The 24231-nt window shown below is 47.0% G+C and overlaps 1 protein-coding gene across 12 annotated transcripts in view; it reads right to left on the bottom strand.

Moving 5' to 3' along the window:
• Window positions 1–24231, bottom strand: part of mef2d (myocyte enhancer factor 2d) — a 90982-nt gene that overhangs the window by 21466 nt on the left and 45285 nt on the right. For 6 of the 12 annotated variants that reach the window (XM_086217614.1, XM_086217618.1, XM_086217620.1 and 3 more), the window contains exons 3-6: window positions 23229–23432; window positions 12261–12398; window positions 4122–4356; window positions 1408–1464 (exon numbers count right to left, since the gene is read on the bottom strand). In XM_086217614.1, coding sequence (XP_086073740.1) covers window positions 1408–1464; window positions 4122–4356; window positions 12261–12398; window positions 23229–23432 — 634 coding nt within the window. Of the gene's footprint in view, window positions 1–1407; window positions 1465–4121; window positions 4357–12260; window positions 12399–12516; window positions 12652–23228; window positions 23433–24231 lie in introns of all 12 variants that reach the window. The other 6 variants (XM_086217615.1, XM_086217619.1, XM_086217622.1 and 3 more) reach the window with 3 other exon arrangements.

Below are 24231 nucleotides of genomic sequence, written 5' to 3'. Positions count from 1 at the left end.
TGGATCTGATGTAGAACTGAACCTCCACCATCCACCGGTCTGGTGTTTACTGGTGGATCTGATGTAGAACTGAACCTCCACCATCCATCAGTCTGGTGTTTACTGGTGGATCTGATGTAGACCTGTACCTCCACCATCCACCAGTCTGGTGTTTACTGGTGGATCTGATGTAGAACTGAACCTCCACCATTCACCAGTCTGGTGTTTACTGGTGGATCTGATGTAGAACCGAACCTCCACCATCCACCGGTCTGGTGTTTACTGGTGGATCTGATGTAGGACTGAACCTCCACCATTCACCAGTCTGGTGTTTACTGGTGGATCTGATGTAGAACTGAACCTCCACCATTCACCAGTCTGGTGTTTACTGGTGGATCTGATGTAGAACTGAACCTCCACCATCCACCGGTCTGGTGTTTACTGGTGGATCTGATGTAGAACTGAACCTGCTGATATCTCCAGCTGCTGGGAACCACACACCTGATTTCAGGTCACTGACCTGGAGGCCAGGGAAGTGGATGCTCAACAACTAATTTGGGGGTTTTCGGTCTAGTTCCTGCATGGCTCTGCTCCCTGTAACACACATCGTCCTCCTTTTTCTCTGTCATCGATCAGGCGCTGGCGAGGAAAACTGAACAATTCGTTTTGGGGGGTCGTTTTGAAGTACAAATTGACCTCGTTCAAGTAGATTCCTTAACCAAGAGTCAATGAGCAGAAACCTTTCCTCTCATCCTCCTTCATCCCGAATGTAACAAAGTAGCATCACAACAATGCATGGATTCATACCTCTGACAGAAGTCTAGGCATAAAATCAGCTCCAATCCACAACACAAACATCATTAAATGGGGATGAAAGCTTTAGTGATGGTGTCGGACTCCTGCTAGGGTTTCAAACATCATCTGGAAATGACTTTCAGCAGAGCAGGTCCTGGGCTGGATCTCATGCAACACTGAAGACAGAACCAAAATTCTCTTTCAGACTCATCTGTCACCCAGCAGCTGGCCGACAGCCGACCACGTTGGTCAGTTCGTCAAACTTTAAGAGTTTTTTTTGCTTCAAAAGCGGCAGCTGAGTAGCTGTTTTCATGTCGTTGTTGTTGGGTTAAAGCCTCTCTCCTGTTTCTCTCTCACAACCTGAAGCTCATTCTGTCCTTCGGAGTGTTGGCGAGCAGCTGGTCCCGCGACCCTCAGCTGTCACCAGCCAACAGGTGTTTCCGTGACTGCGCCGGAGTTCGTGTGAGCAGCGAGTGAAGCTGCTGCTGCTCATAAATTATCCTGCGTCGCTGCCAACCCTAGGTCAGGTCTCCAAAACCATTTTGCTGTTAGATGTAGAATGAAAGAGCTGTGTGTGTGTGTGTGTGTGTGTGTGTGTGTGTGTGTGTGTGTGTGTGAGCGCGCGCTACTTACGGACTGGACTCGGGCATGCTCCGTTGGAGTTTCCCAGATCGCCTCCTAGCAGAGCACCTACAACACAACATGATAAAGGAACAATAATTAATGCTGAGTTTTCCACTTCAATCATTAAATCAAGTGCGTCATTAAAAAGTACTTCTGCTCCAGACCTCCATTACACTTTATGAAGCACCATCACTCTGCATTCCCAGTTTTGATGGTACTCGTATCATCATGTTGAAGATAAAAATGTCAAACTCATTTTAAATTGTGGGAAAAAGATGAGTTCCCACCTAAGAGTAATTAAACAATGTTGAAAATTACCATTAAATCCTAAGCAGTTAAAGATTACATTCACATGATCTACAATAATCAGATTTACTCTTTCCCATGTAAAAACACGTGAGGTAGGATATTAAACAATACTTTGACTTTAGTGACATCCCATCTTAAATGAGTCACTGTTCATTAAATGTACTCAATAAAAAAAATACAATAAAATACACTCACAGTTTTCTGATTTCTATCAGGACAGAGGGATCAATAAGTTACTGCGAGTAAGTGTCAGATGTAGTGAGAAAAGACAGTAATACTAGTACAATATTTCTCTCTGAAACTAAGTAGACAAAGAAAGTAGGAGAAACTGAAAGTACATCAAAACTGTTCCAAAGTACCTCCAGTACTTGACTACTTCTTGTTAACTAGGTAGTTGAATAACCAGCAAACAAACAAAAACATATTTAAGAATGTATTTAGCTTCAGCTAATGCTAACAGAGCTGCTCAGGAAACGACATAACCTTTCATGTCCGTGTCTGCACCTTTAAACTTTTCATACCAGAGCGCCAGATACTCGCCGCCATCCGTGTCATACTTCCTGAGAAACTACTGAGCCTGTTCACTTCTGCCCCAAATGTACTGCTCTTGTCTGGTGCCACACCCCGACTGTACTGAGAGGCCACTGGAGGACTGATGTGACATCAGCCTGCACCACAGATGGAGTCACTGGTTTGTTAGGGTTAGCGGTTAGCAGTTAGCCCCACTTCATTCATTCAAAGTGGTTGACAAGCTGCTTTAGTGGTGGTGGGGAGGCATTCAAACATCACGACCATGACCCCAGCAACAGGGAGCATTCCAGCCATGATGCTGGTGCTGCCGCCGACACAAATAATCCATCCAGTGGACACCACCGACCTCAGTGAACCTCACATATGTTGGAGGTGGAGGTCGTATCCACGCCAGAAATCCCATCCTGGGACTTTTCATCTGGGTGTGATAGAGGAACATACACACAGAATCCTGCGTTATATTAAAGTTTATTAAAGTCCCTGTCTTCCAAATTTTGAGCAGCATATTTCTGCGCTGACACTGACGTTCCCTCCTCTCGTTCAGATTCAGGTCTCAGATTCCTCAGAGGCAGAATCTCAGTGTCATGAGGGGAAAATATCTGGCTGGAGCGCCGCATGGAAAAACATCAACAAGCAAACACGACGAACCCAACGCTGCTCCACATAGCAGGGTACAGTGGAGCATTTACACTGCTGAAGAGGTGTGTGTGTGTGTGTGTGTGTGTGTGTGTGTGTGTGTGTGTGTGTGCGCGCGCGCGTGTGTGTGTGAGAGAGAGGGGGGGGGTCCATTACTGCTATGTGAAACCTTCTTCCCTCTGAGAACGGCATGTTATGAAAGATGCTGTAATGCATTTGTTGCACGTTACATCACCTAATTCTGACTTACAATGAGATTATGCTGCTCGGAACAAAGCTTGATAAGTAACCTTGTCTGAGAAGCAAAAATGGGGCACAAATCCTTTTAGCGGGAGAGTGAAGGATCGCTTTGCCACACAGAGGCAGCGGGTGCTCGCAGGAGAGAGCCGAAACCCACAACGTGATGCTTCCCTGTTGTTGTGTTTATTCGCTCAGACTGGCAGGTTACTGACACACACCTTCCTCTCCTGGCAGTTCCTGCTTGTCAACTCAGAAAATCCTCTATAAACTGCTTCTAAACACAGCAGAGAAACATCCAAAGCACCTTCAGACTTAAGGTAACTACGCTGCCATGGCAACCACCTCAGCTATGACTGTAGGGTTGTTGTGTTTGTTTACACGTGTTTTTCAGGGAGATGACGAGACGAGATGTGACAGTTAGTCTCTAACAGAACTCAGTACGGGAACGTTCTAGATCCACTTATTCAGACCTCCAGCATGGCTGATCTGTACATTAGCGTGCCGCCCCGGCACCGTCGCCACCCTCCACGCTGCTTTTACTACGGCCTCCCTTCACTTCTGTCCAGTACGATGTTGGAAGTGAGCGCGCTGTCACAATGGGAACAGAATCAGTTGGCTTTTAAATGTGGGTTCACCTGTGTAGGCGGTTGCGTGCTGTGGGAAAAGATTTGGGGGAGTAAACAAAGTGAAAAGATGTTTTAGTGGTAATTTGCAGACATTCGTGTCCTCTTCTGCACTTCCCCGAGAACAGCCGTCAATCAAAGCGTGTGGGCGGCACTTCACAGTTTTCGCTCCTTTGATGTTCTTTTTGAAGAAGTTTTTGTTGGCGGGGCTTTTTTCTTATTCCGTGTATTTCTTTCTCTTCATTATGCTTGAAGCAAATATTTAATTATATGGAAATGTTTGATTGACAGAAGCCCTAGTGTGCCGTGAGGCTACACACACACACACACACACACACACACACACACACACACACACACACACAGTCTCATCCTGTCTCTTACCTGCGCTGGCGGGTCGCTGTGGTAATCCTGGTGAGACAGTGTTCCTCTGCAGAGCTGGTTGCTGTGGCGACAGGAGGCGGGGGTCTGTGAGGGTGGAGGTGACAAAGGAGGTGGTGGTGACCAGGGCGCCACCGGGGTTATTACTGAACTGGAGCGCCGCTGCTGCAGCCGCAGCGTTCTGATTGGAGACTGGCACGGTGACTGGCATGGAGAAGGTGGGCTGTGGGACGGCAGACTGGTGGAGAGACAGGAGAAGGCGGGGCTTAGATAGCTGCCATTTTTGTCACGTCTAAATATATGTTTATAAACACAGTAAAGACAGGTGATCAGTTAGCCATCTGCAGCAGCAGAACAAGCCTGCAGGTGAGACACACACTCACACACACACACTCACACACACACACGTTGATTTGACAGATGCGTAAAACAGTCTTGCGTAACTTAAGGGTATAAAAGTGTCACGAAGATTATTGAGTAATCGTTTGTCTACACTTAATTAAGAAGTCCTGATCTCTCTGAACAGGAGAAAAGAAACACAAGCATGAGGGAACTTAAGACTCAGGTTGAAGCACTGAACAATCATTTTAGTACCACAGGGAAAGAAGATTCGTGTCGTTCAGAGAACATTTTCTGATCACTTCTGCGGCGCGTTTCAGTTCAAATCGCATGTTTTTAGACTCGACTTCCAACTGCAAAGCTGGATCGGTTCGAACGTGTTAGCCAGGCCAAAAAATTAACCTGCATGACATAAAACTCGTTTTGAGATTTTTTTAATTTACCACCCTGACTGTTGTCTCGTCGACCTGCATCGTCACTACAGGAAGTCGGCCTGAAATGATGCATTCTTGTTTTCAAAATCAGTTCTTTAAATCACCCCAATACACACACACACACGCACGCATTCATTCAATTGTAGCATGCACAGTGACTTGGGGGAGGGGCCAAGAAGCTGTGTGGCCTTTCACATCTCATGCCAGGTTAAAACTCCGGTTGCAGCAGCAGGTTATTGGTGACATTTTGTTCATGCGTGTCACATTCCAGCCACATCCCACCACCCCACTGACATGGGCTCGTCACTGGGACGCAGTGAGGTCCCCCTCCCTCATCGTGCAGGAGTTCTCTCAACATCTCATCTTGGCGTTTTGTATTAATTCTAACTCTTTTGAAGTGGACTCACTCATCACGCCAGCTGACCTGGGAATGTCAATGACACAACAGCCCAGGGTCCTGGAAAATCAAGGACAAGGACCTTGGGTTGTCCAGCCGCTCGACCCATTTCACCCTGTTCCGACTCTGTCTGAAAGGAGGAGCGACTTCTATATTAGGAATGTGGGCCAGTGCTGCCTGTACAGTACTCAGACTTCCGGGGACCCAGTTTAAGGCAGAGGAGGACGAGGGCACTTTCCTGCCCTTGATCTCTGTCTGTTCCTTGCAGCTATGAATTATTTTATTGAGGGAAAGAGGAATGAAAGAGTGAGAAATAGGTCTGATGTTAGCTTCACGTTATGCTTCTCAAGTCCTTGATGTCAGATTAATTTCCTTCTGCCTGCCAAGAAAGTTTCATCGTAGGTTCTTCTAATAAAAGTTGAAACATTTCACACTCCAAACCAGCAGGGGGCAGTATATCACTTGACCGTTGGGGTGTCACCTCCTTTTGTGCAGAGGGTTTTCAAACTTGGAAAATAAATGACATATTTGAATGTTTTGTTCTACTACTGCGTCATTTAAAGGTGAAAACAGCAGTGTGAAGCTTAGTTGTGGTGCTGTTGCCTCGGTAGCTAATGTTAGCTCTGGGGCGGCACGGCTTCGAGGTACAGTGACCGTCTAGCAACCGAGGACAAGCTGGTTCAATTCTTGCTTCCATCAGTAACTGTGCCTAAGTGTCTCCTGAGCCCCTCGCTGCTCCCGATGTGTGAGTGACAGCTTGCGTGGTGCCATTCCTACTTTCATTGTGAAATTATTTCAAGGGTCTCAGACTTCCTTTGAGTTAAAATAAAGTACTGTAGCATCTTTCATGTTTTTATTTTGAAAGTTTCTTCAACAAGTCAGAGGTTAAACTGGCAAAGACGATGTTTCTGACCCTCCGACCACGAGCCAGAGCCCCTGGACTCCTACGACATCTAAAACTGTAAGGAGGAAGTTGGCAGAGGTCAGTTGACGGCGAGCTGTTAAGTGGTGACCGTGGCGTTTGAAGGTAGCAGCTAACAGCACTGCACCACTGCACACTGGCCAAGCAGAGAGAAGGGAAGGAGGTGGATGAACAAGGGATGAATGGGGAGGTGAGGAGTTCGTGCAAAGGGGATGAGAACACAGAATAGAGCGCTGGAAAGCTCACGCTGTGGTTATCCAGAGCGAACACGACCTTCTGATAATGTCATTCGGGTATCGAATCACCTCGACATCCAGCTCATCTTGAGATATAAGCAACTATATCAAACATAAAAGTTCTCCGGTTTATCTTTTAGAAATAATTTAAACTAAAAATAGCAGGCTAGTTCCTACCTGCGCTCTCAATGTGAAGAAACCTGATTGGACTGGCGATCTCCTAGTCGATGCTTTGCAGTGGCGAGTGAGTGTAGACGAGCTGAAATCTGCCTGACGACACGCTGCCTGGGCCGCCGCTCAGTTGTTGTTGTCAGCCCGCTAAATCAACCCCATGTGAGTCGACTGTAATGTTTCTGCTTTGATAAAACATTACACTTGATATCAGAAGGAACGTTACCGTGGTGAAAGACCACACGCTTCCTTGCCAAGGGCTAGCTTAGCTTTAGCTTCATTAGCTGTGTTTCCATAATAATGAAGAAATAATAATGGTTTGAAGTGAGTAAACCAGGTCACGTAGTGACTTCCCATCAGAAGACGGTGGTACAGGCAACGTTAGATGGTTGTAACCGGTAGCAAAGAAGAAGAAAACCCAGAGATGCTAATGGGCAGAGATGCTAATGGACAGAGATGCTAATGGGCAGAGATGCTAATGGGCAGAGATGCTAATGGACAGAGATGCTAATGGAGGAGTTATTTCCAAGGACTAGATGTAACTGTTCTTTGGTGCCAACAACTACTGGACATGTGGCTCCGTAATATCCAGGAAGACGACTGCGGCGGAAACAGCTGGTCTGTCACGTGAGTTAAAGATTCGTTACAACAGAGTTTATTCAAACGAGGTGTTTCCGTCTCCTGTTTTGCACAGTTACTCCCTTAAAAAAGGGCAAAAAACTAAAACTCAAGCAGGGTTAAAAACTGTTGCGAATTGTGCTGTTTCCATAGAAAGGGAACCAGGCTACTGAGTTAGTTAGAGCCTGCAAGGATGGAGTGACTGAGAGTGAGGGAGGAGGAAGGAGACGGTGCACAGGAGGGAGCAGGAGGACAAACGTATACAGGAGGAGTTCTGAGAGGCTGCTGTGGAGGTAGACGGAGGTGTTTTTCTATACATTTTTTCATGTTGCTACAAAATCTGACCTTTTCCCATCTACAGAAGTCACCTCCTGCTGGTCTTCATTAAGACTGCAGGTCTAAGTTGCTCTCTCCACATCTCAGCCGAGTGGTTCCCAGATAATATTCTTCAAGTGTTCTTATCGCTGGTCTACAACACTCAAGTGAGAGAAGCCTTTCCTCCAGAGGACCTCCACGGTGTCTTCACTGTGTCCCCAGAATACCAAGGTTTTGTGTGTCCTCACCCTGCTTGGCACTGAGCTCCGCTGAGCTTTAATCTGTGTCTTTGGCAAATTACATGTGAATTCACATCCACCCACTCCGGCTCCATTCAACAGTGATACTCCTAATAGCAGACAGGAGGGTTAATTGGTCTCTGCCCACCACGCTGCAGACTTAAAACACTCAACGAGAACCAGCGAAGAACCTGTCAGGTAAATAACAGACTGGGAGCTTTGCGGGAGGCTCATGTGAGGGAGCTAAAGGCCTCTGAGTGAAGAGAACAAGAAGAGGGGCGCTAACCTATTTTCCCTCAGAGGAGCTCTCTAAACAAGGGTGTGTTTCCTGGATGCAAGGGTATTTCAGAATGAATTAAACTCCTGGCCTACTTTCCCTCTCTCCCCCTCCTGTCCTGGAAGCCTCTGAAAGTTGTTTCCTTTTTCAACCTCAGATTTTGTCGCATCCTATTTGTTCGCGGCTGATCTGAACGCAGTGGATATTGCTGATGTTCCTTTGTTTTTCCCCTCATTCCAATTCTCTTTGGATGCTTGGCTCACACGAGCAGGTAGGTTTGATCTGGAAAGCCGAGGCTCTTACAGTATGTGTGGCACTTGGGGTCCTCATGCATTAAACGTAAGCAAGACTGCTACAAGTCCTGATCTGCAGTTATTTAGGCTTGAAAAGAGAACACCAACCAGAGGCTGATGGCCTTCAGCGACCGTTCCTGTCCGTCTGCTTTGAGCTCGAGGAGGAGCGAGAGGACAGGCTCGGCTCATGAGCGCCCTCTTGCTTGTTGTTTAAAAGCCGGTGACAAACTGGTTTTAGGTGTGTGTGTGTGTGTGTGTGTGTGTGTGTGTGTGTGTGTGTGTTTAGGTGCGCTACCGTCTGACGGGGCGGCAACAGAACCTTTACTTTGTACTCCAGTTAAAGAGAAAGGGACAAAGAACTGCTGGTGAGATCCAGAACCAATCAGGATGTGAGAGTATCACACTGAAACCCCCCTTTTATCACACCATGGTTACTTGACCAGCTCCGACCTGAATAGTTGTTATGATCAGAACTGAAATGAGAAAAGAATCTTTTCAGCGTTGCGCATTTGACCTGGAGATCTGGGATGTGATGACATGTAACTTTCCGACAGCAGGAAATGGGCCAGGATTTATTGATGATTTAGTTTAATTATAATATTTAAGCTAAATTAAACATGTTTGGCTGCACAGCTCCAGCAGCGTTTCAGCAGCACCGTGTTCATGCTGAACTCCAGACGCTCAGTTGCAGGGTCGCCATGGAGGTCGTTGTTAGAGGAGGAAATCTATTTCTTATTCAATTCCCAGACCAAGAGTTTCAGAGCCAGAAACGGATCAAACCACAGACCCTCTGGTCAAAACTCCCCTTTTCTCTAACCTCTCCCAGTTGCAGGGCTACATGAACAGAATCGGTAACTCGTCTCGCCAAGCACGCTGCCCACTCTCGCGCCACTTTCTCCCCGCCTCGGGGGTATTTTAGTACAAGTGGGATTAAGCTTGTATATCCCAGCCCCTAGCTGTCGTGCTGGGGATTAGGCTTCTGAGAGGAGGTTCGCCTCTGCCTGGTAAAGGTGTGCTTGGCCAGCCAGGCTGAGGGACCCAGGGCCAGTGTAGTGCAGTGGCAGGGGGCGGGGACGCTCGCCGCTGGCGGCATCCGGCTGACATCCAGTGGTCGATGAGTGCCAAAAGCTGCAGCTCTCCAGCGGTGGCAGATCGAATGCTTTTCTTCTGCAGAGCTGACAGACGCCAGGCGAGCTGGAAATCCACTGAACCGACTAAACTGAGGCTCGCCTCCTTCGCTCCTCCCCAACAAGTCAGACATTCTCCGGTTAACTTTCTTAACTTTTGATCCCTCACGTTCTTGAACCACCTGGATCTTTTTGTAAATTACATGCTGTCACTCAACTCAAGAGGGAATTAAACCTTGAATCCAGACCCCATGTTCATCTGTGGGACTCTGCTCTGGTACCGACTCTTCCTGAGCAGCCAGGATGTTCTGGCTGCTGGCATCGTGCTGACATCATCGGTATGAGGCAGGTCATTCTTGTGTTTCTGCTCTAACCTGCACAAGATGTTGCTGGAGACCTTTTAGACATAAAGTCAGCCAGAAAAACGACAACAAAAACCGTCCAAAACCTGAAGGTTCCTGGACGGACTTGATAGAACTGACGGAAACCCCGGGTGTCCACTAAACCCTTCATCTTGCCGCCTCCGTAGCAGACGCAAACATGAAGTAAAAACTAAAAAAAACGTCTCCTGTGGGAAGTGACTTGCTGTTTCCTCATTTTTCATGAAATCCTATTAAAAACAACAAACAAATAAAGACCCTGAAATTGTGTCATTGGAGGTGGAACATCTCATGTTTTGCGTCGGGTCTGGATGGGTTCGTGGAAATGAGCTTCACCAGCATCGCTTCTGGAGAACGAGACTTGTGAGAGGCCCCAGCGCCCCGCTTCCTCCTCGCACATACGAGGGAATCGTGAAAATGCCCCGTAGAGGAACGTCTTAATCTTATTGCAAATTAGAAAGGGAGTTGGTGCAGGATTACATTCATGTAACCCAAACCACCGTTTAACATCAGGGTCCATCCCTTGTCTGCTCGGCGCTGTTCCTGATCTGTTCAGGTGAATCACTTTGATGTGCACTCACGTCGACTATCATTTCTGCATTTATCCAGGTGGGCTTTCATAACAGGAGTGAAGTGGTTGACTGGTGTTGAGCTCTAAGACTTTGTTCGTTGGCGCTTCAGATTACAGAAATTACTAAGAGAAACTAAAACGTTCGAGCAGAATCAACCGACCCCTGGGCTCCGGTCTGACACCATGTAGGTGGTTTCAGGAAGAACTGCTGCCTGACTCGCCTGCAGCTCCTCAACGTGACTGAGTCGCCTCCCCAGTGACCAATCAGAGGAGACGGCAGACAGGAAGAGCGGCTGTAAATTGAGTGCTTCTCATTAAAGCGACATTAATGGCATTATTGAGCACGGAGGAAAAAAATGAATCACAGAGAAATTGGCACAGGAGAGCGGCAGTAAAACAGAGCGGCAGTCAGGAGGCAGACCTGGACAACGTCGGCAGCACATCCAGTCAGAGGAGCAGCAGCCTGGAAACGCCATGACCACGGACGATTAGCGGCGGCGTTCCCCATTACCTGAATGACATCAAGAACTCCTCTCCTCTCTTGTGCACTACACTTGTTTCTTTACTGATGTTCAACTTCAGCTTAAAGAGTCGGCTACACAAGCATGATTTCCTCTGCAACACTGGTTGCTATGCCAACTTTTGTGAAAGCTGGGACCGAGTTAGCGCTCCTGCCTCCGCTGTATGAATATTCTTCCACACTGTGAGTAGACGACAGAGGCAGTCGGTGTCCTGGAGCCTCATCGCTCTCCAGGCTGCTGGAGCTGGGATGACGAGGGAGGAGTACAGTAAGAGCAACGCGGACCTTGTTCTCGGCTCCTTAAGACATCTTGCTTCAACTAAGATATAAAAAATAATAAATAAAAAAAAGGGTCCTGGGAGTCCCTTATTGACACTCAGATGTATGGAATCTGCCTGTTGTGTCTGAGTTCTACGCAGCTCAAATTGAGACTCACTGCCAAAATTGTTAGCAGGCAAAATTCAGAGGCCGGAAAAGAGATGACAAACTATTCTCCATTAGTCCTGCAGCCTTGTACTCACAGAAGGACAGACTTCTATGACACGCAGCCAAAGACTCAAGAAAAGTGACACATTAGATTAGTGACCTGGAAATTTGTTGACTGAACAACCAACTTTCGACCCTCTGACATGTCCACAGTTGAAGTTTTAACCTGAGTTCTTAATTTTCTTATGGCCTGATCCTGGATTCATTGCCTTCATAATAACAGCAGCAGTTTATTACCATTTAATAATAATAATAATAGCAATAACAATGATTATTATTATCATTACTGTTGTTGTGGTTTTGAAAACCTCTGATCAGCTGTAAAGCAAGAGTGTTTTGGCTTACTGCTCGCTAAGCTAACGTCACTGTGCTAACGTTGCACCCGTTAACTTGCCTAAGAGGAGGACACGGAAAGAAGAACTTCTCTGATCTGTGGGAGATTTTCAGGGTGAAAGGTGATTAAACAATAAAATTCACTATTCTGAAGGTCAATATTTTAAACCCTCAAGATTCTAAGCCATCTGTTGACTTGGAGAAGAATCTTGATGAAGATAAAGGTTAAAGGTTTGCTCTGCCTGTGCTACGTTGCTAGCTGGAGTCGCACCATCAGGGGGAGGGAGGGTTGTGATGTGGTGGGTGGGGGGAGGTGCTGTTGGTAAGGGGGTGATGTGGAGGAGGTACAGGAGAGGAGAATGGTGAATGCGAGTGCTCTGTGAGTAGTCAGGCTGCCATCAGCAGCCCGGAAACCTCCGGTAGTCTGGTCAGCGGCAGCAGCATGAGGAGGGGGCGGGGTTACACAGAGGTGGGCGGTACTCACTGACAGCCTATAGTTCTGCATCATTTTATCAAACTCCTCGTCAATTTTTTTGTATTTCTCCTCAGTGCGGGGGGTGAGGGAGAAGGGCTCCTCGGGGTCTGGGCTCTCAGAGTCCCGGTGCTCTTTCTTGTTCAGAGCCTTCGTGGGCCGAACAAAAGAAGAAGAGGGCAGACAGAGAGAGGGAGAGGTAGATAGAGAGAGAAGAAGAGGAGAAAGGCTAGGTTAGACAAGGTGACAAAAGTGTGGCGGTACTCACGCCGTAGCGTTTGAAGAGGCTGTCCAGGTCCTCGGTCTTGCGGTACTTGTCATCATTTAAGGGGCTTTGGTCGATGGAGTCGTCTCCGTCGGGCTCTGGGCTGTTGCAGCCGTTAAAGCCTTTCTTTCGCAATGTCTGAAGCGGTCAGAGAGGGATAGAGGAGGAGAAGGAGGAGGCATATTTACATACATTTCATTTCTCATGCAGTTTGGGATTTCCTTTACACACACACACACACACACACACACACACACACACACACACACACACACACACCATTTTGACACAATTTTTTTATTTCAAACACAAAGACCATCTGTACTTGTCGGCTCTACGTCTGCCCACTCCTGCGCTGTTTATTGTATGAAACTCAAGCAGAGAACAGATGGAAAAGGTTGATCCCAGCGTCCTCTAACCACACAACCTCTGATACGTGTCCATCAACTCACACAGTCGGCATACAAACATCTGCTGCCATGTGAAAGCAAGTCATTTCCACTGATTGTGTCCTCGCCAACCCAGCAGGCGCTCTTGAAATTAAAGGCCAGAGAACCCAAGAACCCTGGTCTTTACCGAGTGAATCTGCTGTCGCTGCGGCAGAGAGAAACTAAGTATAAACCTGAGCTGCATGTCAGGAGTCACGAGGAGGCATCACACCTCTGCGCACACCATCTAATCAACAGTGTGCGTAATTGGTGTGAAGCTTTGCACCGAGGAAGGTGGGTGAGCGAAGCAAAGGGTAAAGGGTGAGTTAGAAAGCACACGGTGGTGTTAGCGCCGCAGCTAACGGCAGCCAGGTCGCGTAAGTGTTAGCACACTTCGGAAGGGGTGAGAAGGAAAAGAGGGAGAGCGGGGGAGACAGAGAGGCTCTTATTTTGAGAGGATTCTGCTAAACGAGATTGGTCGCTAAGGAGCTTTGCCTGGTGGGTCCTTGACCACACTGCCGAGTGGCGAAATGGAGCTGGGGAGCCTTCTGTCTCCTCCAAATACCAGCTTTAGCCCATCTCTCTCTGGCCTTGATCGGAAAAGAGTTTCCAAGTCATTTCTATGTCAACTTCAGTCTAACAAACACAGGCGAGTGCACAAGAGGAACATCACAACCTGTCCCTGATTGACTTTGTTCTGGAATTTCCTGGAAACGATCATCTTGAAACAGGAGAGAAGCAGATCGCCGCGTTTAACACAAGACAAACGAGCAGCGGCAAACCTGCACCAAGGATGAAAAATCCCTGAAGCTAATTCATTCCAGCTTGATCTGTAACCAGAACAAGACAAAAACTTCATTCATTCACACTGATTAAAACAACAAACTGGTGCGGAATGTCATGGCCATGGCGGTTCATCCTGGAGGAGCAAAACACGCAGGAAAACCCCAAAAAACCTGATGATAGCGACCAAAAGGCTTAATATTAACCACAGCTGCAGCAGAAATTAGTCGCTTTAGTTTCATCCTGAGAACAGCTGGCAACAATCGGCACGGGTCACATGACCTCCCCGGTGGAGGTAAAGAAACCTGATCTGTAGAACTGTTCCAGGAAGCCAATCTGAAAATAAGAGTTTGACTAAAAAAAAGAAAAAAGAAGAGGCGTATCAGAGATGTTTGAGGAACAAAGTCACTGAGGGATGTTGCTGCTATTTGATTCGTCTACTGGCTGAAACATATAGGAGGTCTCTTGTGGGAATCATCTCTTAAATATGGCTGCCAAACACAAAGACTCATGACAGAAGCAGGACAATTTACAGCTCAACAAGGAACAGTTACGTGACCTCGCACTGGCACTGAGAGATCCGGGGTTTTAGGGCTGATTAATCATCTCATCCGGTATTATTTTGGCAATAATCCCTCAAATATCATCAGCTAACCAACTAAGAAAGTAATTAATAAGATGTGAAATGTAAAACTGTGGAGCACACATTTAAATATCATCAACACAAAAATGAAGAAGTCGCAGTTGAGGAGTGGAAACTCTGAATGGGACTTGAAGATTTTTATTTCATCACTTTTTGCTTGATGTTTTTCTTTAACAAACACCTGCTGTAAAATATGCGACTGCAGTCTGCTGGTGGTCTGATTAAAACATAATCACGGTTAAGTGAGGATGACTCAACTGCCTGCAACTCAGCCTTGGAAGAGACGCCGGCAGGAAGTAGTACCTGCAAGCCGGCACCCCGAGGACGCCGAGACAGAAGAGTCGTTTAATTTTGGATGAATTAGCCTTAAATCCTCCAACCAGGCGAGGGCATGAGGGTAATGATGCCATTTGGATGTCAGGGAAAAGAGATGTTCAGTTTTAATAACAACAGTGCTCTTTGATATGAATCTCATTAAAAGTCCAAGACGTTATTATTATGGCGGAGTCAGAGCGGCGTTTTATCTGCCCACAGAAGGTTATTAGACAGATTTGTTCCGGCACCGAGGCAGTTGCCTGATTCAGCTGTTCAGCCTCACACACGCCGGCGCTCTGATCTGCCGCTTCATGCAAATGTAACGCACAAGAGCTGCCGCCGCCACACGCTTTGTTGTCCATAGTTCATAGAAAACACACACGGTGCTGGCGGTCGGTGTGCAGGTGTGAGTGTGTGCGTGTGTGCGTGCATGCGTGCGCTCTGACCTCAAAACTGAGGCAACAAAAGAAGAAGGAAATAAATAAGTTCAACATGACAATGAGGACATGTGACAGAGAGATGCGCTGAGGTCGTGATGGAGGCGTGGACCTCCTGCCTCAAAATGTCAGGACACAAAGAGATGAAGACCCGGAGAACAAAACTGTGCTGACATGTTGTGTTCACATGTAGTGACACACAAACACACTTGACCGGACCATCAACAACACAACTGACAAACAGAAGCTCGCTCTGACCACTGGGAGTCATTCTGGTTTAGACTTCTCCTTTGACGCTGCCACCAGAGTTGCTGCTGGGACCTGTGACACCACAGCAATACGACAAGAACACGGAGCAGGAGTTTTAATCTGGAGCAGCCTTCCGTGTTCTAGAGCTTTCAAGAAGATACTCAACACTCGAAGTTCAGCAGGTCTAATACACCTCAGTGTTTCTCACTGTCCCAGTTTGTTCCCAACAGTACCACAGCCGTGAACTGGTGGAGCACTGACACTGTTGTGTCTGAGTCAGCTGTTATCACTCTAACAGACTGATGAGAAGACAGAGACCCTGGGAGCAGAGACCCAGGCTAGTTAGCTTAGCCCAATGGCTGGTCGTGGTGGGAAGTATTAGCATCAGCTAGCTCAGGTCCAGGATGCTAGTTAGCTTAGCCCAATGGCTGGTAGTGGGTGGGAAGTGTTAGCATCAGCTAGCTCAGGTCCAGGCTAGTTAGCTTAGCCCAATGGCTGGTAGTGGGTGGAAGTGTTAGCATCAGCTAGCTCAGGTCCAGGCTAGTTAGCTTAGCCCAATGGCTGGTAGTGGGTGGAAGTGTTAGCATCAGCTAGCTCAGGTCCAGGATGCTGGTGTGTCCAGCAGGAATCCTCCTCCTCCTCCTCATGATCAGTAGCAGCAGTCGCTCTTCTAGTCCTCAACAAACCTTTGGTTCTGTTGACCCAAGTTCCAGTGGAGCTTTGGAGGTGCTGCGTCAAATCACTGCTCCCAGTCAGGAAAGTAGTTCCGGCTACGTGTCTGATTCTACCACTACAACGTCTCCTCATGTTAAACTGGTATTTATCACCAAGGTTAGGCTCAACCCTCCTGCTATTAATGCAGGCAGAGAGGGAGCTACGCTAACACTTCCCACTCACTACCAGTCATTGTGCTAAGCTAACTAGCCTGGTTCGTTAAGACATTGGCGTGTTACCTTTATATATACAGTTTATGGCAAGTGATTGTAAGACAAACAAACACACACACACACACTCAGCACACAACGCACAAACACACTATATTCTTTGAACATCAAATGCTTCTCTCTTTTAAACAGAACTCATAGTTTGTGAAAGTTTCTAGTCAAACATGGGCATTAGTCTCTCTCTAGCTGGGTTTCTGCGTGTTCCTCAAAGAAACACACACACCCACACCCACACACACACACCCTCTGTAGAGCGTGATCAGCTTGTCTCTCAGTCAGCCCGCCATCTGTTCACCTGTCCACCGTCTCTCTCCCTCTCACTCTATTTTGTTGCCAGGGTAAGATTCACCCTGCGGAGCACCACGCCGCCCTCTGACTGGCTGCGGCTGCCGGTAAGCCACGCCCCCACCTCCCTACCTTCCTTCCCCTCTGGCTGGCTGGCTCGCCCACTCGCCTGTCCTCCCGCCCTGCTCCCAGCTCTCCACTAAGCGCTTCTGCTGCTCTCGCTCTCTCTCAGCCCACCACCTTTGACGCAGCTCTCGTAGGAAAGTCTTCTTACATCTCTTGCTCTCGTTTTTTTCTTGTAACGCCTCCGTATATAATTCTCCCCGCTGGCCCATTTCCTCTCCTCCTTCCTCTCATCTGTTTCCCCACCTCTCTCTCTCTCTTTCTTCCTCTGTCCTCTCCTGCCCTGTTTTCTCTTTTGACCCGCTCTCAGCTCACAACACTTTTTTGGTGCCGACTGTCATGGTTCCAAAGCTTTTCCAGCGATGCAGGCCGCGGCCTCTCCTCCTCACTCCAGTTCACTGCATTAATTGCGCTTGTGCTTTTCAAGGAAACAGAATTTATTTTCCATGTATTAAACTGCAAAAAGAAATCTAAAATCTGAATTTCAAACATAATGGAAATCAAACTTCTGGTCGGATCACAAACGGGCCAGAAGGCTTTTTTCTCAGTTCCTTTATATTTAATTATATAATTTGTTGTGTTTCCTGCCTCTACCCGTAAACATAGTAATACCTACCCTTTCACAATAAGATCAAACAGTTACGATGTTAAAAAGCAATGTTATCATCATCAGTAGCAGCAGATATTTGGCTTCTTTATCAGAATCCTGTCAGTTTTTTTCATGTTTGTTTTTTTTAGTAAAAAAACAACAAATCAATAATTCATGGGCTTTTTAATGTTTTAGAAGTGAAGAAAATTGTTACTTTTTTTCAAATTTACAATGTTGACATGAGTTATTCAATGTAAATTAGATGACATCAACATCAGAAAATATCACAATTTGTCAAATCAGGTGTGCAAAATATCAGCATATTAGAAAAACATCCCCGCCTCCATATTTATAGCCCCTTTCTTCTATTATCATCATCACTTTATTTATTTCTTTTCTCATGAAGGAGGGTTCCACAGGGATGTGGCTGCACAGAGCAGGCACTTTCTGTTTTACTGTCTGTCCTTCCTGTTTGACCTCTGACCTGATATGAGCCTACCAACAGTTCATGGATGCGTCCCCTCCTGCTCAGACGACTGCTGGCTGCTCGGCTGTTTTAGCTCCTGTGGTAGCTGCTGCTGCCCGATCCAACTAGAACTACTTTGATTTTGAACCACAAGGTAACTTGTGCAAGAACCAGTGATTAACTGTTGATTCATCTGTGTGCCTGGTGTGGAGCACAGAAGTGTCTCTGAGTGCATTTGGGACGTTAAACTGACCCGAGAACCTGCAAGTCCCAGCTTCTGTTCAACACAGAGCACAATGTAATGTCATGCCCCTTTGCAGCATGTCACGACCAGCACTGCAGAAGACGATCTCTCGCTCTCTCTCTCTCTCTCACACACACACACACACACACGTCAGTTATATGGGACAGCAGCTCCATGGTGCCGGCTGCCAGGCTTCTCAGCTGCTGGATTATAAATCAGCAGTTGTTGTTTCTAACCAGCCGAGCAGCAAGACGCCAGCAAACACATCAAAAGTTGTTTTTTTTGGGGTTTTCCAGGCAAGTCAATGGCACCTTTAATTCTGAGATTAGAGCAGATTAAGGGTTCTTATAAAAGGAAACAAACCATGACTTGATTGTCTGAAGTGGAGCTGACTGTGAGCATCACTACGTTTGCTCGTCTGAAGCGTTAATCCCATGAACCCCTCGGACCAACAAACATAGAGAGACATCTAATCCCCAGTGTGTGCGTGTGTGTGTGTGTGTTTTGGGGGGGCCACATAGGTCCTCTCCAGAGTCGTCTCTAACTGTTTTGTATTGGGGCCGTTTCAATACCAGAATCTAGAGGGATGAATCCTGTCATGTGGTGTTTGTGGCTCCCTGGCCATGACCCAGGAGGAGCAAGGACCTGCTCGAAGTCCTTAAGTCCTTAAGCCCCTGCAGCGAGGTTCACCACCAAGATCGGCCTTTCTTGAGCCGCTCACAGAAAAAAGGGCATCCCCCTTCTCCGCCCATCTTCCTTTCTCTCCTCGGCTATTCATCGGCGGTCCTTTAGCATTTTGCTCGCTCATGTTCGCTGTGCCTCTCTTCCTTCCCTTGGCCTGATTGGGATCTGCAGTCAAGCGGATTAACACACTCTGGCAGCAGAGGCAGGCTGGCTGCCCACACACACACACACACACACACACACTCACACACACACACACACACACACACACACACACACACACACACACACACACACAGTGTTTCAAGCAGCACGTGCATCAGTGTGTGCATATGTATTGCCTCTCAGCCTTCACTGGAGTGAAGGAATGTCTAAGCGTGTGAGGAATACTCAGCTCACACACACTCACACACACACACACACGTCACTGCAAACTTAAGTGCTTCTAAGCATAAAGGGATGTGGCTGCACAGTGCATGCATTATGACATACACTAAGAGTGTGTGTGTGTGTGTGTGTGTGTGTGTGTGTGTGGCTGCGTGACTACATCTCCACTTCATAATTTATACTCAGAAGCACTTGCTTGAAGAGACTCACGGAGGCAGAGCGGCAAATGGGCACATTTTGTGACTATCCAATTATCCTCTCTCTCTCTCTCTCTCTCTCTCTCTCTCTCTCTCACGTGCCGGTGTGAATTATCTCACAACTTAAAGAATAACTCTAAAATTCAGTTCAACCACCAACTGTCCACACATGAAATAAAACACATCTGCTCGTCAATGTGACCCCACCAGAAGCACCACACAGGAACCTGACAGAGGGAACCAAAACACACAGCGAGGGAAATGTGAATAAATCAAATCCAAGCTCATAACAATGACCAGGTTCCAGACAACTGCTGCTCTGTTTAAATAGATGGAGCCTAATCACAATAAAGATCGATTTTACTTCACCGCTCTTTCTCAATGTTAAGTAGTTGAATCTTTACACTTCCTGCCATTGTTTCACATTAAAAGCCATCCACAAAAGTGAAGAGATTATACCTCTAAAGGGCTTAAATATGAAGGTGAGGCAGCTCAATAAATGTCTCTCTCAAATTCCCACATCTATTGACAGGCCTAATGTGCATGAAAGCTATCTATCTAAAGTGGAAACTGGTAAAAATAAACCTGATCATCAGCTAAAATGTGACAAGTCATGAGATGAGAACTCTGAAAACAAGAGAGCTGCACTAGAACGAGTCCTGATGTCAGGGAGGAAGTCACCAGTTCCCTCGTCTCCCAGTCCAAGGGTTTTTGGTTAAATACCTTAAATAAGGTCATAGTGAGGTCGTAACAAGGTAATAACATTTTATTGTGAGCCACGTGTGGTGATTCATGTCGTACGTACCAGCTACTCTGTGGGTATCATTTTGGCTGTAAAACAGGACATAAACTGCTCTGAGCACCACACAACCCTACGCTTCCTCTCAGTACCAAAATTGTATCCATTTCATCTGATAACATCTGGAAAATCTAGAAGAGCCGCAACATTCAATTATTTATGCTTTTCAATTAGTTGGGTTCATGTGTGTTTTCAGCACTTTGATAGATATTTCTACTCACTTTTCCAACCTAAATGATTCCAAATGCTGCTGCAAATGTAGAACACTAAGGATTAATGGAAAATGGTCGTCCCAGACAACGCTAACACCCGCTTAGCAAGTAGGTGTATGCTGCAGCACATCTGGCGGGGACAGCTGAGGACAAACACTGGAGAAAGTTAGCGAGGGCCTGACAGAGAGGAGGGAAGCTCCCGTCCGTGTAGGATCCACACAAACACACGGCCCACAGCCTCACCAGGCCTGAATATTGTATGAGGCGTTCTCATGGGCCGCCGCCGAGCGTGCAAACCGAGAGAGAGAGAAAGAGAGAGAGAGAGACTCGTGCACGTGCGCGCGCACACACACACACACACACACACACACGAAAATGAACACACATAAAGAGAAGGAAAGAGACAGAGGGACACACTTGAAAACACAAACACATGTACACACAAAAACAGAGCCAGTGGAGCTTGAGCTGATGTGGCCTGGAGCGGCCCAACGCCCTGCCGCCACACACACACACACACACACACACACACACACACACACACACACACACACACACACACACACAAGCTTACATACACTTAAGAGCCATCTGCAGCTGGAGATAGAGCCTACAGAAAGGCTTTACTGCTGACACTCAGAGACAGGCAGGGGGACGAGGATGGACGAGGCCAAGTGCATCAGATTAGAAGGAAGAAGAGAGGGAAGGATGGAAGGAATTGATGGAGAAGTGGAGGTAAAAAAGATGTCACCAAACTGCCTCCTACCTTCAATTAAAACCAGGACTTCACCTAAAAAGTGTAATTTTGCTATCAAGTACTCACTAATTGGAGTCTTGAGGTCACAGAGGTGTTTTTCCCTCCTGCATTACTTCATTCGGACTCCATGATTCAGAAAGATCCAGCCACGTTGGTTTAGCTTGAAGCTAATGGGGACTGACTGCTAACAAGAGCAAAACCGTCCAAAATGTCTGCTGACTAACCCTCAAATGTCCAACGCGACCTCATGAGGGAGAGTCAGTGGGTTCAGCTAAATGCACCAGCTGGTCACACTTGCTCACTGTCACACCACAGCTGAAGTGTTAGTGGATTACTGATCATACAGCTGGATAAAGAAGACGCGGATTATAGCCGACGATGACCTGGAGAGTTTGTAAATGCGTGTTTTTGGACAGCTTTGTTGTCTTTAGTTGTCAGTCTCCATTAGCTTCAAGCTAACGGTACGTGGCTGACATTTTCTTCTGGCTGCCTTCTGGTGTCACCGGGGAAAACGGCTTTGTGAGTTCACCCAACTGGGGGTCTTTCTGGGAGAAATACTGCTTTAAAAAGGAAGCAGGAAAAACGGTTTGCACACTGCAGGGCTCCAGTTGCCACTGTTTTATTGCATCATGGCGTCCGGTGAGGTTTCAGCGAGCTGGGTCAGTGCATGTTCCGCTCAGCACCTGCCCAGATCCAGACATTCAGTCATACCTTCTGTTGCTGAAGTATCGTGTTAACCTCCACTACACTCTCACTGCCCCGAACCTGCTGACTCAGGTTTCAGGACCAGTGATGCAGCATAAAAGATGGTAAAAAAAAAAAGAAAAAAAGAAAAATCATTATTTATCCTTGTTTCAGATTTTTTTCTGCTTGGCTGCAGGTGAGGAAGTATGACTCTGGTGACTGAAGTGCCGGTTTGTCGTGGTGAGGAATTTTCTGCTCAGCTGTGTTTTAATCTGAGCTTCCAACATGACAACAAACCCAGGCTGGTGATGATGATGATGATGATGATGATGATGTTTGTAGTCGACCGGTTCTCAACTCCAGCAGCAAACACGCGGGGTGAGATCCAGTTTTAAGTCAAGCCTCCATATGAAGCCTAAGTGCTGGACTGCAGCACACGGCTGGCTGAATCATACCTAACCATCTCGTGTTCAATTCATGAGAGGGCCATTATGTATAAAAGGGTCAGCAAGGCATGTGAATGTGCTGCATGTTCGCCTGACAAGCTCCACTGAAGCCTGCTCCCACAGGGATGAATGCCTTTGGAAAAAAAACGTATTCCTATTAGAGAAAGATAAAAACCGAAACTGAAGGACTGACCTCACACCTTCTCTGCTAGCCTCATCACTGACCTCCTCGAGTCCATATGCAAATGAAAAAACATTATTTTCTGCCTCTTGATCGGCTCTGTCTTGGTTTGTGTGGACAAGGCTTCCTATTGGCTCCTGGTCTTGTCCTCTAGTTGCTGTAGTCGTTAATGGAAATGTCTCTGGGTAACAACAGGGCCCATGCCAAAGGAGGAAGGGGGGTGGGAGGAGAGGCCCAGCTGTCTGGACCTCTGCCCTCCCTGGGTGCTCATGGGTGGATTTGGTCATGAGGGAGACCACAGATAGAACCTAAGATCTAACAGTAAGAACACACACACCACATGATTCAGTCACCAGAGCTTTAACTTGGCATTTGAACCTTTTTGGCGATTCCAGGGACTCGGTATCCCATAGAAACACAAGCACCAAGGCCGACTGTCAGCTTCAACCAGTGGCTAAATAAAAGAAAAACAAGAAGAGGCTGTGGAGACCAAGCGGGAGAAGAAGTGGAGCTCAGGAGGTCAACAGGCCAGCTGTCAGTGAGAGCACTGACAGGTAACGCTAGCAGCTAGCATGAAGGCTAACATGACATGGAATCAAGTACCATGAAAAAAACAAGTGAAAGAAAGTAAACTTCTGCTTGGAATCATGAAGCAACCTTTAACACTGAAGTCAATAATCAGCAGCTGCCAAGCTGAGTGACATCAAACATTCATCCCAACCTCCAACTATCCAGGTGGGACATTCCAAAGTTGCCAGTGACTCAAAATACATCGATATTTTACAGTCCTCAGACTGAGATGAAATCAGTTCATTCAGACTAATTCAACCCCTCCTCCCGCCCCCTCACATCCACGCTTTACCTCAATGATGTCAGCGTTGGTCCGGCTCTCGTGCGGCTCGTTGTACTCGGTGTACTTGAGGAGAACCTTGTCCATGTCGGTGCTGGCGTACTGGAACAGTTTGTTCGAGTGGTTGAAGATGATGAGGGCGATCTCACAGTCGCACAGGACGCTCAGCTCGTACGCCTTCTTCATCAGGCCGAACTTCCGCTTGGTGAACGTCACCTGGTTGAGAAGAGAAATGGAGGGAAATTCAGCTAACAGAGTTTTGATGCTGAAGCTTTCATCTGTAGAATGCTTGCAGTTGGTCGGAGATCCTTCCTCTTTGATACCTGCGATGCTTCGGACACTATTGGTCTGGAATATTGATGTAAATGACGTAAACACTGGACATTATTGCTTGTATTTTATTAATATCCAATATTTCACACATGACCTCACTCCTGTGAGTTTGTGAACTCGGGCACATGAAGCCTAGAATAGTTTGGGCCAGATGAGGACTTGAGAAAACCTCTTGATTCACAAGGAACTTTGAACCTTGTGGTTGAAAAGCTCTGAAAGATGTCGGGGGAAATGAGTGACGTTCAGTACAACTGTGACCTTTGACCTTCTGGTGGTCACCTTTATCCCATTGAGGACCATGACTGTTTGTACATGATGTCATGGTAGTTCTCAGTATTTCATCCTGATTTGAGAAAGCAATCCTCCACCACAGACTGTTCCTAAGTTTGATAGAAAGTATAAATCTGCTTTTAACATTTCAACACTTCAGATGTGAATTCAGGAGTGTAATGAAATAAAAGATACAAGATGGAGGCATTCTGAGGGAACAGACTTCCTCCTTCAAGCCCTCAGTTTGTCTCCTTCTCCCTCCATGTCGTTTTCACACTCCGTTATGCTCTTTTCTACGCTCCCGTTCTATGTCACACGCTCCCCTGCTCTCTTCCACTCTCTCCTTCTGTCGCACATTATACATCTCTCATTCCCTATTACACAGACACACATGCGTGCACGCACACGCACA

The sequence above is a fragment of the Aulostomus chinensis genome, chromosome 11, assembly GCF_037954235.1.
Source record: "Aulostomus chinensis isolate RoL2024-O1b breed Wild chromosome 11, RoL_Achi_v1.0, whole genome shotgun sequence".
NCBI classification, from domain to species: Eukaryota; Metazoa; Chordata; class Actinopteri; order Syngnathiformes; family Aulostomidae; genus Aulostomus; species Aulostomus chinensis.
Note: the sequence above shows the minus strand (reverse complement) of the source record. Positions and strands in the feature narration are given on the sequence as shown.